Source organism: Hakea prostrata, chromosome 10, assembly GCF_041222555.1.
Source record: "Hakea prostrata isolate BN-2017 chromosome 10, UWA_Hpros_2, whole genome shotgun sequence".
Lineage (NCBI taxonomy): Eukaryota > Viridiplantae > Streptophyta > Magnoliopsida > Proteales > Proteaceae > Hakea > Hakea prostrata.
Window position 1 is genome coordinate 14,258,938 of NC_142609.1, and position 13,267 is coordinate 14,272,204.

The 13,267-nt window shown below is 39.9% G+C and overlaps 1 protein-coding gene across 7 annotated transcripts in view; it reads right to left on the reverse strand.

Moving 5' to 3' along the window:
• The window catches only part of LOC149002060 (stomatal closure-related actin-binding protein 1-like), a 33,016-nt gene that overhangs the window by 8,300 nt on the left and 11,449 nt on the right, over nt 1-13,267 (reverse strand). For all 7 annotated transcript variants that reach the window (XM_089138022.1, XM_089138020.1, XM_089138021.1 and 4 more), the window contains exons 7-10: nt 12,750-12,890; nt 7,710-7,778; nt 5,039-5,122; nt 746-932 (exon numbers count right to left, since the gene is read on the reverse strand). In XM_089138022.1, the coding sequence (XP_088994148.1) occupies nt 746-932; nt 5,039-5,122; nt 7,710-7,778; nt 12,750-12,890 (481 nt within the window). The remainder of the gene's footprint in view (nt 1-745; nt 933-5,038; nt 5,123-7,709; nt 7,779-12,749; nt 12,891-13,267) is intronic.

Here is a 13,267-nt window from a genome sequence, read left to right on the forward strand (position 1 = left end):
CGTTCCCTTTCCTCTTTCGAGAACAATCCATTTAAACTGGCCAGAAAACCTGACAGAAAAAGTATCTGCTGGGAGTCTATGTTTCTTTCTCTTTCAGGATCCTCTAACTACAATGAATGAAAAAAATCAGACAAAGGAAATTGGGGCTTCATGTCTGAATTGTCGTGCTTCATACGAAGGGTAATTCCTCTTATACTGTTGGCCTGTTTCCTCCAACAAGCAATTCCAGAAACTTCAATCAACAACAACCTAATCCAAGTTCCAAACTCACCCAACCCCAACTGTTTCTATCTTAGGATCTCATAATTTTCCTGCAAGACAGGACCAATTTGACAGCAATCTATTCATCAATGTGTTCATCATCATCCATTTGCAGCCTCTCATCCTGCATGAATGTCCTACAATCTACTGAACAAATAAAAAAATTTAGGATATAAAGCAGTTTAGAATGTCTGGATCTAATGAATGCATTTCTTAATTATAACAAACGTGCAGAGAATTATAATAGATAGACCTGGTACAAGTTGACACAGTTGTACGATAAAGAAGAAATTGGTACAAAAGTCAAATACAGTAAAGAATAACATAAAAAAAAGCATCAGAACTCCATCCAAAAAAGCACAATAAAGTTAATACATCATAAGATAATTGTACCCTCATAAAGATAAATAAAGTAACTCAACTCATGTCACAGATTTCAGAGAAAGTTCACAAGTAATACAAAAAGGGTTAACTTTATTAATACCGGTAATAAGTTCTTTTCTGCTACCGTCCATCGATACACGATACCATTGAATAGAACATTTTGAAAGATCTGGAGCTCTATCCATGGCAGGAATGATACGTAGACATGTACCCAAGATGTCAGGGTCAGAACCATCCAATATATATGAATTAGATCCACTCGCTTCAAGCCTCTTGCTCATTTCCAGCTGGAAAGATTAAGGGAAAAAAGTGAAATAAATAAATCATAGAAAAAGCACACTAGGATATCTGTTTGTCATACAGTAAAAGAAAAGAAAATTTAATGGAGATTCAATCGGATCCATATATAATAATCATCAAGTCCAACTCATAAAAAGAAAAATCAATAGAACTTGAAACTGAAAATATAACAGGAAAATTATGTAATTACATAAAAGAAACAAAAGTAGAACTGTATCTTCTTCTCAAACGAACTACAATATATATATATATCTGAACAACAGGGAATAACAAAAAATTTCAGAAAAGAAACAGCATAAAAATGAGATGTAAAAACAAATGGATTTATCAATAGTCTCTGGCTCTCAGCACCCATTAGGCAAAAACCTAAGTGTATAAAAAACTCCAATTTTCCTAGTGGTTTGGACAACATAGTGGGGTCCTTCACAGACTTCTTTGTGAGAATCAATGTTGACAAATCAACTCAGTAAGAGAGCTGATTGATAAAGTTGTGTCAGCTTAAGAGACTATGAATACAATGGCATAACAAATGTAAATGTTTGAACTTATTAAGCTTCAGAATGCTTCAAGAAGGGAAGAGCAAAAGGCAAAATGCGTTGTTTATCTTCTCTCTAACATGGTGGTATCCGGCTGTAATGTTGAAACTTGTGTGAAAAAGAAAGAAATTCTTCACCCTTAAGGTAGTTACCCGAGAAGACGGTAAATTTATATGCAGTGGCTGTTGGTGACAAGGTGTTATCTGATCATGAATTCATGATTCATCACTGAGTGTTGCTGTCCTTCATTATAGTTTCTATCCTCAAGTTATTACTGAAGTTCTTGATCTGATGTTAGCACTAAATTGCTGCAGATGTATTGTTTTCCCATAGGGTTGATAATTCTTCTTCTTTGCATGCTACTTTCATCTGTTGGTGCAAGTACAAGATCTGATGCTGCCCACTTAAAGCTATCAATGGAAAATTGAAAAATTATCTCCACATGATTATTACATTGTTTCTTCAGCAGCCCCGATCTGATTCATTTTTTTTAAACTATCACCATTAGTCTGCCCCTGAAACTGGAAGAAAAAAAAAGGGACCTTATAAAATCCTTAAGAAGATTGTCTCACTGCCAATGTACTAGAGCTGCCCCCTAACAGAGGCACCAGTAATATCTTCAGTGTGGCTGATCTACACCTCTACACAGGGCACCATTCAGATGAAGGTGACGCAAAGCACATGTTAAAGCTGCCCCAACTAAAGCCACCAGAAGAAGACACCATCAAGGAGATCCTAGATGGGATGTTGACGACCACTCAGGAGGCCCTGGATGTCATGCTTTGCTTGTCAAGTGGAAAGAAGACCCAGGGAAGACAGCACTTGGATATATGCAAACGACATCAAAAGACTTGACCCAGGCAACTGTGAAAGATAACATGTCATTTACCCATTCAGAGATAAATGTTTTTCAAAAGAGGAGAATTGCTGTCGTATCCAAGCCCTTCCGACCCAAGAACAAGTCTAGGACCAAGTAGAGGCCCAAAGGAGCCCCCTAGGGTTGCTGCCCAGCAGCTTTGTTTCAATTTTAATTGATTCCTAAATTTACTTGAATCGTAAATTCGACCCACGTGAGGGGTATAGTTGGTATAATCACTTTTCAGAAAACATGTAACTAATTATTAGTTTCAGTCAGTCCTAAACTCCTAATACAGGTTGAACTATAAGACCTAGCAATACCGGAACAGGCTGCGAATACAAATCCAATTAGGAAACAGAGACCTAGGTAACTAGGTTGTATAAATAAACCCCTCCACTCGATGTGGAATGGTAGAATTGAATAAAGAATAATAAGCTTTGCGTCGAGCACTCTTGTGCGTTTTGGGTGTTTGTTCTTCAATTAGTTTGAAGATCCAACCAATAGGAGTTATGGTCCTGTCAAGTAATTTGAAGATCCAAACCCTAGGAAGGTTCTATGTGAGATCAAGCTTAGACTCTTGATAGTGGCTTTATAGGACAGCCTATGATGCCCATCTACAGGTGAAATTCAGCAGCTCAATTCAAGTTCCTAAACCAGGTACTTCTGAAAGCCCTCATTAATCCCCATCCTGCATCATCTTAACTTGCCGTTCTGAAACCTTAATTTCTGGTTCAAGTTCTCTCTCTTCCACCAAAACCCTAATTCTGTTAGATCTCCCTAACCAGTCATCAATTTTGCCCATATTTAACCATCCATCCACCTTCACCCCTCAAACCGTTGATCCTCATTTCAGGCTAAATAGATCAGCCAATTCCCAGATCTGAACATTCTTGTTTTTATCACCCAACTTCCTTCTGAAGTCAGGAAACCTAATATGTCCCAATCCACCCATCCAAAGCCCTTGGAACTTGAATAGATTATTCTAGGTAATGAGATCTAGATTTGATCCAAGTTTCAACCAGCTCCCATAAGTTCTCCCATATCTCAAAGATCTACCCCGTTCAACCAAATACCCATCTCTCCGAACTTAACCACCAATATCCCAATAACTAAATCCAACCCAAATAATCTAACCAATGGATTTAGAAGGCACTTATTCAGACACAATTGGGGAATCAGTTCAGGAAACATCCCATATCCCATACCGGAAACCTAGCCCAAGAGATCTTCGAAGAATCAACCCTATTCAAGTGAGGCTGCATCACTATCTGTCCTAGTGCAACCAACGTTACAAATCATATAGTTTGTCCACTGTTCTACTTAGCTTAAAACCTTTTGATTCCAGGGTTGATCTCCATCACACTAACTGAGCACTAATCCATGCTTTTGTCTCAACCACCATAAAGAGATCTTCAGCAAAAAAGCATACACTAGGGGACCCAATCTTGATTGTTGAATGTCCATGATTGATCATCCATAATAAGAACAAACATATTTGGATTTAAAGCTGATCCTTGATATAACTCAATTATAATTGAGAGCTTACTACATTTGCCCCTCAATGTTGTTACCATTGCTGTCATGTCATTATACATATCTTTAATAATGTCACATACTTACAAGAAACACTTTTCTCTGGTACTTGCCAGATTAATTCTTTGTGGGCTCTGCCTTTGGCTTTTGTTAGTACTACCTAGCAAAGTAAAAAGCACTACACTAATTCACATACAAGCATGAAAAGACAGTCGCAAGGGACAAATTGAATTGTCAGCTATTAGGGAGTGCTGCCAGGACTTGGATACTTGGATTGTCCACCACAAGAATGAGAACAGTTACCCCAGGCTAAGCCATGAGCTATGGCTGAATTGTCTTGATCTGGCATCCTATGCTGACCATTTACGTTGTTGTGCACCTGCACCTTAGATGTTGGCAACTGCATCATCATATCAAATAAAACTCAGAGACACATTCTCTACACTGGGATAGATCAATCTCTATGGCACCACATCTCTCTTGCTCCGGAAAGATATTCCCCCACAATCCCAAAAAGGGATCTGTTTACAGCTGCTACATCCATTCTCTCTCTCTCTCTCTCTCCCCATACACCACCAAGCAATAAATGGAAGTTATGGTGCAAAATCAGTACCTTTACCATAAGTATTAGTCTTCTCCAAAATAACAAAACAAGTCACCTGTTACGACCCTGGTTAGGGGTGGAGCTTATTAGAGGGATAATTGTGAGAGAATATTGGGAATTAGATGATTAGTGAAGGTTAGTAGTGTCATTACAATAGGAGGCCTAGCATATAAATGTATTACGGTGTGGCATTGAAAGAAAAATGAAGAATATTGTTCTTGTCTCTTGCCTCTCTCTCTCTCTCTCCTGTTCATCTTCCTCAACCCCGAACTTCTAATTTTCTGCTCTTTCCCTCTACAATTTCCTCTGCTCTTAGCATATAAAACTTAGGGTTGTAACATCACCTGACCAAATATTGACCATACTGGATGAGAAAACCAAAAATGGCCAGTAAAGCATCTTCTAAATTGGTTCCGTAAAATCTATATATTAAAACTTGCATGCAAAATTACTAACAGATAAATGATGTCAGGGGAAAGGGGGGGAGGCTAAGTCATCATTTAAAATAAAATGACGATGCTCCCTTAAAAATAATTGAAAAGCTCTCAAATTAAGAGATACCTCCTTTTGAAGCTGAAGAGAATACAATGATTTCTCTGCAAGTTGAGTCCTTAATGCTCTAAGTTCGTGTTCCATGTCCATTACCTGATAAATATAGTTATCATTTGTACCAGATAAATCAATAATTCAACATTCATTCACCAACAACAAACCTCACCAACAACAAACCCAAAAGAATATGTATAATGCAAATTAAAACAAACTTAATAACAGGAAAAAGATATAACCCAATCTGTATCATCAGGCTATGCTTCAAATGAATATCTCAGTACTACCACTAAGAGCGCAGATATATTCATCAATGAAATGGAATTAACAAAACTGACAGCAATGTACAGTGTATACAAAGTCAACAAAACTCCACAAGAACCTTTTTCAAGATTAGACTCATATGAAGTTCCATGAAATTCTGACATGGCTTCACACCCCAGAAGCTTTTAGTAAATCATGCTTACACAAGTAGAGCATTCTCTCACCCAACTATTCTCAAATATAATGCACGATTTGGACAAGACATAATTAAGTCAGATCTAGCACTTGCTCAGCCCATGCCCCACCCAGGACTGGCATGAATCTTGATTCTATAGCTCAGAAGTGGTTGTCTTCTAATTAGATAAAGAATATCAAACCCAGATAAGTCCTGGCAAGTTCTCATTTATCTTTTCCTATCTGTTCTCACAACCAAATATATTGCTATTTATGTACCCAAGATGTTAGATGTATGATGTAACAGCCAGGGACAGATCACACATCTAAGTCAAGACCTAGGATGTTGCCAATCCTGACAAATGTAAACAAATCAGATTCTGACTAATGAAATTAAGCTGAGATTTGAAGGAACAATACTGGAGTTTGTGGGTTCCCTGGAGGGAAACTTGCAGCAGCTTAGAAAGAAGAAATTCTGCAGAATTTGTGAATAAGCCCTTGCATCCTTGCACCCAAAAGTATATTAAACCGAACACAACCCTAGCCTTCCCTTTTCCTTCTCTCCCATCTGCAAGCTTCCTCCCCATCCCAAGACCCTAAACCAGCAAGAATAGCCCCCTCCCCCATCACGAATCAAATTCCCCTCTCCCCGAACCCTGCAGCAGCCTCCATCCCCCCCCCCAGCCCTAAAACCTTAACCTGCCCTTCCCAACCCTAGGTTATTAATCCAAGCCCCTCTCTTCTTCCCTCCTCCATTCTTGCAGCAAGTTCTGGAAATTCCAGAAATCCTAAAACAGAATTAAACTAGCCTAAAACCCTAGGTTTCCCTTATTAGCCAATACCATATCCTTTTAGGATTTAGAGTCCTTTTCCCCTTCCCTACATTTGACCAATGATTCAGCCCTTCCCTTCCCCTCTAAACCCTAGAAAGTTTTGCAACTCATCTTCTTTAGAAACCCTAAATCTCCTTAACCATTCAACCAAGCCCTACCCCTTTCCCAACCCTAGAACCCCTTACCCGGCCTAATGCCCTCAACTGTAAGGTAATACAAACCCTAGAAGATTGCTGATTCATTTGAAGAGGATCCTAAGGGTGGACCTAGACCTAGGGCTTGTATTGATCCATTGAACCCTAGATCCTAGTTCACATCAATCAGAGCTGTAATAAATTTGGCCAAGATTCAAGGAGATCAGCTGATAAATCAGGACAAACGATGGAGATCATAGAAGAGGAAAAGGGCCTGGTTCCTTACTGAATCAATCTTTACCCAACTAGGCCAGCTATGTCATTGGGATTCAGTGTATTTTCATTATCTTTTTATGGCAGTTTAGGGATAGAGTACTGTAGAAGTCTAATTTCAGTTTCCTTATTTGAGTAGCTTTCCGGTTTCTATTTGAGGAATTTTACATTCTTTTAAATATATTTTGCAACCAGCAGTGGGACAGAAAGTTATTGAGTTGAAGGACTGGTGTTGAGTTGCTGAATGCGGCATGACAGGGCATAAAACGATAAGCCTGCTGGCCATCATTTCATTCTCTCTCAAAATTCTATGTTCTTCTTTGTCTCCTCTACCATTCGTCGTAAGACTTCTCACTTCCCTTGCAACAACATCTCTTATGATTAGGGAAGGTAACAGAATTTCCCAATATTGGTATCCTAAATGAGGTCAAAGTCAACAAGGATATTTTATTAAAATATTACAAATAGGTTTTACCGTGGTTATGGGCCTATAGCATTATTCAAAGATAGCTACCCCAGATTTTATAGTAAACACAAACACAACAACAAATTAACAGATAGAGCCCCAGTTCCTTCAGTGGGGAAAAATGGCTACTAGTTGATAATGAAGATCTAGGATTGTACCACACCTCACTAGCAGAGGGGATTGGGTTCAAGGGTTTCCCAGTGGTGATTACCCCTGTAGATGAGAGTTAGAGGGTGTCTAACAAGAGAATTGTTCAGAGTGCAGGAAAATATTAGGGTTGCACATTCATATTATTAATACCAAAAAAATAAAAATTATCAGACAAACCTTATATCACTCAGTTACTATCTTTACCAAAAATTTGCAGCATAGCATGTTCAATTTATATAGAGATCTTAGCTTAGATCTCCTGAATAAAAATATAGCAGCTGATGACCCCAAGAATATGAAAGAGTAGAACTTACATTAAGGTAGATTCAGTAAGTCCAAATTACACCTTCAGAGAGAATTCATTTGATAGGAACACAATTCTAACATACCTTGCTTGGTTGATGGAGCATTCTAATTCTTCTGGCCTCTTGAATCTCCTTCATCAGTTCTTCCATTTCCTAGCAATTTCAAGGGTGAAAAAAACAGAGGACAAAAATAATAAGGATACACATCAATGAATAAGATGGCAGATGTACTAACCATATTATTTATACAAGTGGCTTTTAGCAAACAAGATAGTGCAAGAACCTTTGGCGAGAAAACATATCTACTGTAAAGTGTTATAACTCTGGAGGAAGTTGCACATCTTTGGGTTTTTCATTGGGAGTACATGATATGGTAGCATTTTTGCAAACAAAGGACGAACAGCGGAGAAAATCAATTGAAGAGTTTGCAAAAATCAATGAGTTTGGACCTGGTCACTACCAACCGCCATCTGTTGGCTACTTGGCTGCATAGGGAGAAGAAGAGGAATAGGAATAGAACAATCTATTCTGAAAATTTGAACCACTAAATGGCTAACTTATTAATGAAATATTTTCAATTGAGTGCAACCAAACGGTTTCAATTTTATTGAACAAAATGCTATCTTGTAACCAACTGGAAAGAAAACAATGAAATTGACATAGTTGTCAAGGCATTGCCTTGATGTCTAGGTGGGCACCCTGGTCGGTATCAACTTGCAACCAGGCAACCTCCAATGTCTTAGATTGCCTAGACACCGTGACAAGTTGAAAACAATGAAAGTTGAAATTGAAATCAGAACCTAGCCAAAGAAGGCTTTAATCAATCATCAATATATGTAGTTCTACATTGACATACAGCCCAATAAGTATGACAAAAATCTGCAATTGAATTCTACAAATGAGTAAATGCTTAACATGACAAGACAATTAGAATAACCAGATGCAGCAGACACTGCAAAGTAGAAACAATTGGTAACGCAGAAAGCAACTGGAAAATACAGCAGAACACTGTGCACTGTAGAATATACAATTGGCAAAAACAAAAAGAACCATGATAAGAACCTTCAAATCCGCCATGAAATTCAAAGACAAAACAGAAGAATTAACAAGATAATGCTGGTTTTAATGGCGCCAGTCACCCCCAACACCTCACGGTGCCACTCAGCCTACGGCTGCCCAAACATCACTCACCTCACATCCCCCCCCCCCACCTCTCCTCTCAATTCCCTCTATTTATTACCCCACAACTAACCCTAGCACTCCCTCTCTCCGCCACATGGCATGATCCTGGGGTCCTATCACTATCGACCCCTTAAAATTCACCTTGTCCTCAAGGTGAAGGAAAACTTGAAACTTGATCTTCACATGCTTGCCACATAACCATGCTAGTTCAGCGTCTTGAAGAGAAAAAGCTTGGAAGCCCACAGTTCCCAAATCCAAATAATTCGAAACAGTCCATATGGAGAAAAAGCTTGGAAGCCTCAGCTGATGGAAAGAACACACCATGAATAGCAATAGGAGCTGGGTTCAGCCGAAAACCAAGAACTACAGGTCCCTTACAGATCACAACACCTTCTGTAATGAGTTGTGCATTAATATATGTATGAAGGGCTTTCAATAGATAGCTACCATTTTCTTCAGATGTGCAAAGGAAGCAATCAAATGCAGACCATTCTACGCACTCCCCTGCATACTGTGCAACCAGAGAAGTAGAGAAAAATTCATTCCCAGATTCCGAAGTTGCATAAGGGTACAATACACTTGGAAGGAGGGCCGGAGGCACGTATCGTCAAATTGAGGTTTTGGATTGAAATAAAGAGAATTGTGAGCCTTGATTTCACTGGTGCAACACTGCCTACCGCTAATGAACTGAGGCAATTAAAAAACTTCTGGTCTTCATCATTCAATAGATGCCTAGGTGCAGGATGACAAGCAATTAACCCGAGAGCAAGAGTAGATTTGATGATTTCCTCAAGTGTTGGGCTCACAATCTTCGCCATTGGCCCTTCCGTCAGCTCCACGAGCCTCAAAGCAGCTTTCGGAGGATAGTTGATAACTAGCCCTACGAGCACAGCTATCATAATATTTGGCCCTCTGGGAAATGAATCGACTAAGTGAGAGGCAACGAATCCTTCCTTGCCTCGCCCATGAGCAACCCCTCAGCTATTACTGCACAAAACTTGCATGCAGTCTTTCACACTAGAGACGGAAATAGTTCTACGAAATATCTATGATAAATAGCATCACATCGAGGAACGTTGCACTCGATCGCTTTGCTTTTGGGGCCGGGAACAAGAACAACACCCAGCTCAACCGCAGCCGCCTCAATCTCGCCTCCTCCACCATCTCGATTGTGTGAGATTGAAGATGACGGTTTACCCTGTTGGCTCTGTCGAACCGCTGGTATGGTGATTCTATGGTTCGAATTGGTCTCTCGGTTTGGCTTTGGACCATCTAAAATATTTGGGCTCAAGTTAATGATAAGAAGGTTTGGGCTTTGGGTAAACGAAACGGTCCAGGCCCATAGTCGATCTTTTGAGTGGATGGGGCCCAAATATTGAAAGCCATGAAAGAATGCAAAGAAAAACTCTAATTTTAATAAGTTACTTACCTTGATGGGTAAGTCTTATGTATTTATAAATAAACATGGCTGTTGTACAAGATTCGTTTACAATATTCAAATTTGAATTCAAATTTAAAAACTTGAATTCAAAACTTAAATTCAAAAATTGAATTCAAAAATCAAATTCAAACCATACGATCCGTTTGGTCTTTCATCCCCTCAAACTCGCATTGGCGGTGCAGGTTTGTCTCTGCTGAGAAGCTGTGATGGTAAGCCCTTAGCAACCATCGCAATTTGATCATCGATCGACAAGTGCACTTTTGGTGTTGTTAGTCTCGGAAATGATGCCCTGTTGTGTTGGTGTGTTGTTGCTGGGTTGTGGTTGTTGTTGTTGTAGACATTGTTGTTGGTGTGTTGTTGCTGGGTTGTGGTTATTGTTGTTGTGAGTGGTGTGTTGTTGCTGCGAGAGATTGTGGTTGTTGTTGGTGTGTTGTTGCTGCGGTGGTGCTATGGTTTTGGCTGCGGTCGGTTGTGGTTGTGGTTGTGGCTGCGTTGTGTGGTTGTTGCTGCGAGTGTGTGGTTGTTGCTGCGTGTTGCTGCGGTGTGTGTGGTTGTTGCTGCGGGTGTGTGGTTGTTGCTGCGGTGTGTGTGGTTTGGCAGCTGCGGTCTATTGCATTCGGTTGTGCTCGTTGTGGTTGTCCGGTTGTGCTTAACGGGTTTTGCATCGGGGATTACCGGGTGGCTCATCTGCCTGACATGGATAACCTTGATTTATAATGATCCGAGGCTGCATTGCGCTGGTTGGATCTGTTGTCTGGGGAGGCATGCTTCGGCTGCTAGTTGTGGTCCCCGTGGACCATAATTGGCATCTCGTAGATTGTCTAGCTTTGTTCATCGCCGCGCCATTATGGTTTCCACGGCTACTATCATTGGTTTGGGGAGAGTCTCAAACCTTAGCTCTAATCCATGAAGATGCAGCTCTTTTTATGTTACTTACCTTGATGGGTAGTCTTATGTATTTATATACACATGGTGTTGTACAGATTCGTTTCATATTCATTTGAATTCATTTAAACTTGAATTCAAACTTATTCTTGATTCAACTTGAATTCAATCATTCAACCTCGATCCGTTTGGTCTTCGCCATGGGTTAGAAAAACAGGTTGAAAATCGGGTTAATGAAATAGGATGGGCTTGGGGATAATGGAATGGGCTTGGACCAAGGGGTTTTTTTAGGGAACTTGACGGCCCAATCTTTGAATTTGGTTCGCTTGGGCTAAATGGTCCTTGGTATTTAGAGCTCAAACCAAAGCAGTGAACCGGTTCATTAACGGTTTGAACAAAAGACCCTCCTCCAACCTCTCTTCTCCTTGTTCAACAATCTATTGCAACCCTAGTTGCCGACTGGAGTTTTCCGCCGAGCGCCTCTAGCCTCCTTCAGTTCTTCTTCTTGTAAACCTTCGATTTAGCGGCATGATTTCTTGCTACTACAACTTTAATTTGGTAGGCATCAATAAACGAACCTTTGACTCTCTTCTTCTCTCTTCTCCATGCTCAGTGAGACTCATCCCCATCGGATGCAACTCCCACCGCCTCTTCTTTCAACTTTACGGGGTGTTTTGTGAATCCTTCTCCTTCACCTTGGTCACAGTTCCCCTACAGCAACACATCAAAGTTGATCTCGCTTCTACCCTTGTCCCGCCATCAAATTCAATTTTCAAGCCGTCGTTGAAGCTTGGCCAGTTGAATCCCGACCACTTCTAATAAATCCAATCAAACGCATCCCTAACCAAATGTTCAAGAACTACTGCGAGCCAATGTTCTTGTTCAATCTGGTGTTGACAACAAAAAAGCTCGACTTCAGTCAACCATTCATGCGCTTGTCCTTCACCATAAAATAGTGACAATTCCATATCAACTTCATGGGATCGTGACTGCTCTGATACCAAATTGATAAGAACCTTCAAATCCTCTATGAAATTCAATGACAAAACAAAATAATTAACAAGATAATGCTGGTTTTAACGGTGTCAGTCACCCCCAACACCTCACAGTGCCCCTCAGCCTACGGCTGCCCAAACATCACTCACCTCACATTCCCCCCCCCCACCCACCTCTCCTCTCAATTCCCCCTATTTATTACCTCACAACTAACCCTGGCACTCCCTCTATCTGCCACATGGCATGATCCTGGGGTCATATCAAACCACAAATCCCAAATTTGGAAAACATAAGTATAATGAACAGACTGAGCAATAACTATGCTATTTGATGGAAAAGACATAAGGCTGCATAGTGCATACAATATGATCCTTCCCACACCTCGCAGTGGCAGAAGACTCATGCACTAGGATTCCCCTTTTTTGTTGGAAGCAAAAAGAATCTTATATTCAAATTTTGGAACAAACCAACCAGAAAACAAAAGGCAACATTTTATAACTAAAATAACATGTATATAAGGTATTCACCCATGAGTACAAATGGAACAGAATTATAAAATTTTAACTCTGGAAGAAAAAAGAAAAAAGAGATTGCATGATAGAGCAAAAATGCATAAAAACCTGCTTCCCAGAAGTTTGAGAAATCCGTTCCTGTTCCTGGAATGCCTCTTCAACTCTCTGCACTGCTGCTCTAGCTTTTTCAATTTCGGCCAGAGCAAATGTTCTTTCCTCCTCAACCAGTTTCTTAGCATCCTCAGAAGCCTAAAAAAGGAGACAAAATTTCATAGAAGGAAAGAGAAAGAAGAAATGAAACTCTTAGTGGAGGGGGAAATAGAAAAAATTAAAGCATGCATAGTTTGGGGTCAAATATAATGTTCACAAAGGTAGGTTGAACTTCGTAGAATTAGCTGCCACATCATAGGCAATAATAGGTATAGATCAGTTCATTTTTATAGATGACAACACAACCATTCATTGGTCAACTTTCAACACACACAAGGCAGATCAAAACATTGTCCAATGTAACTCCAAAACACAAAAATGCCACTATACTCTAATATGTAACAGAGGAGGTTTCCCAAAATTTATTAAATTTTCACTGATTGCAAGTCGAATTTTGAATCATGAGGAGTAGGAAT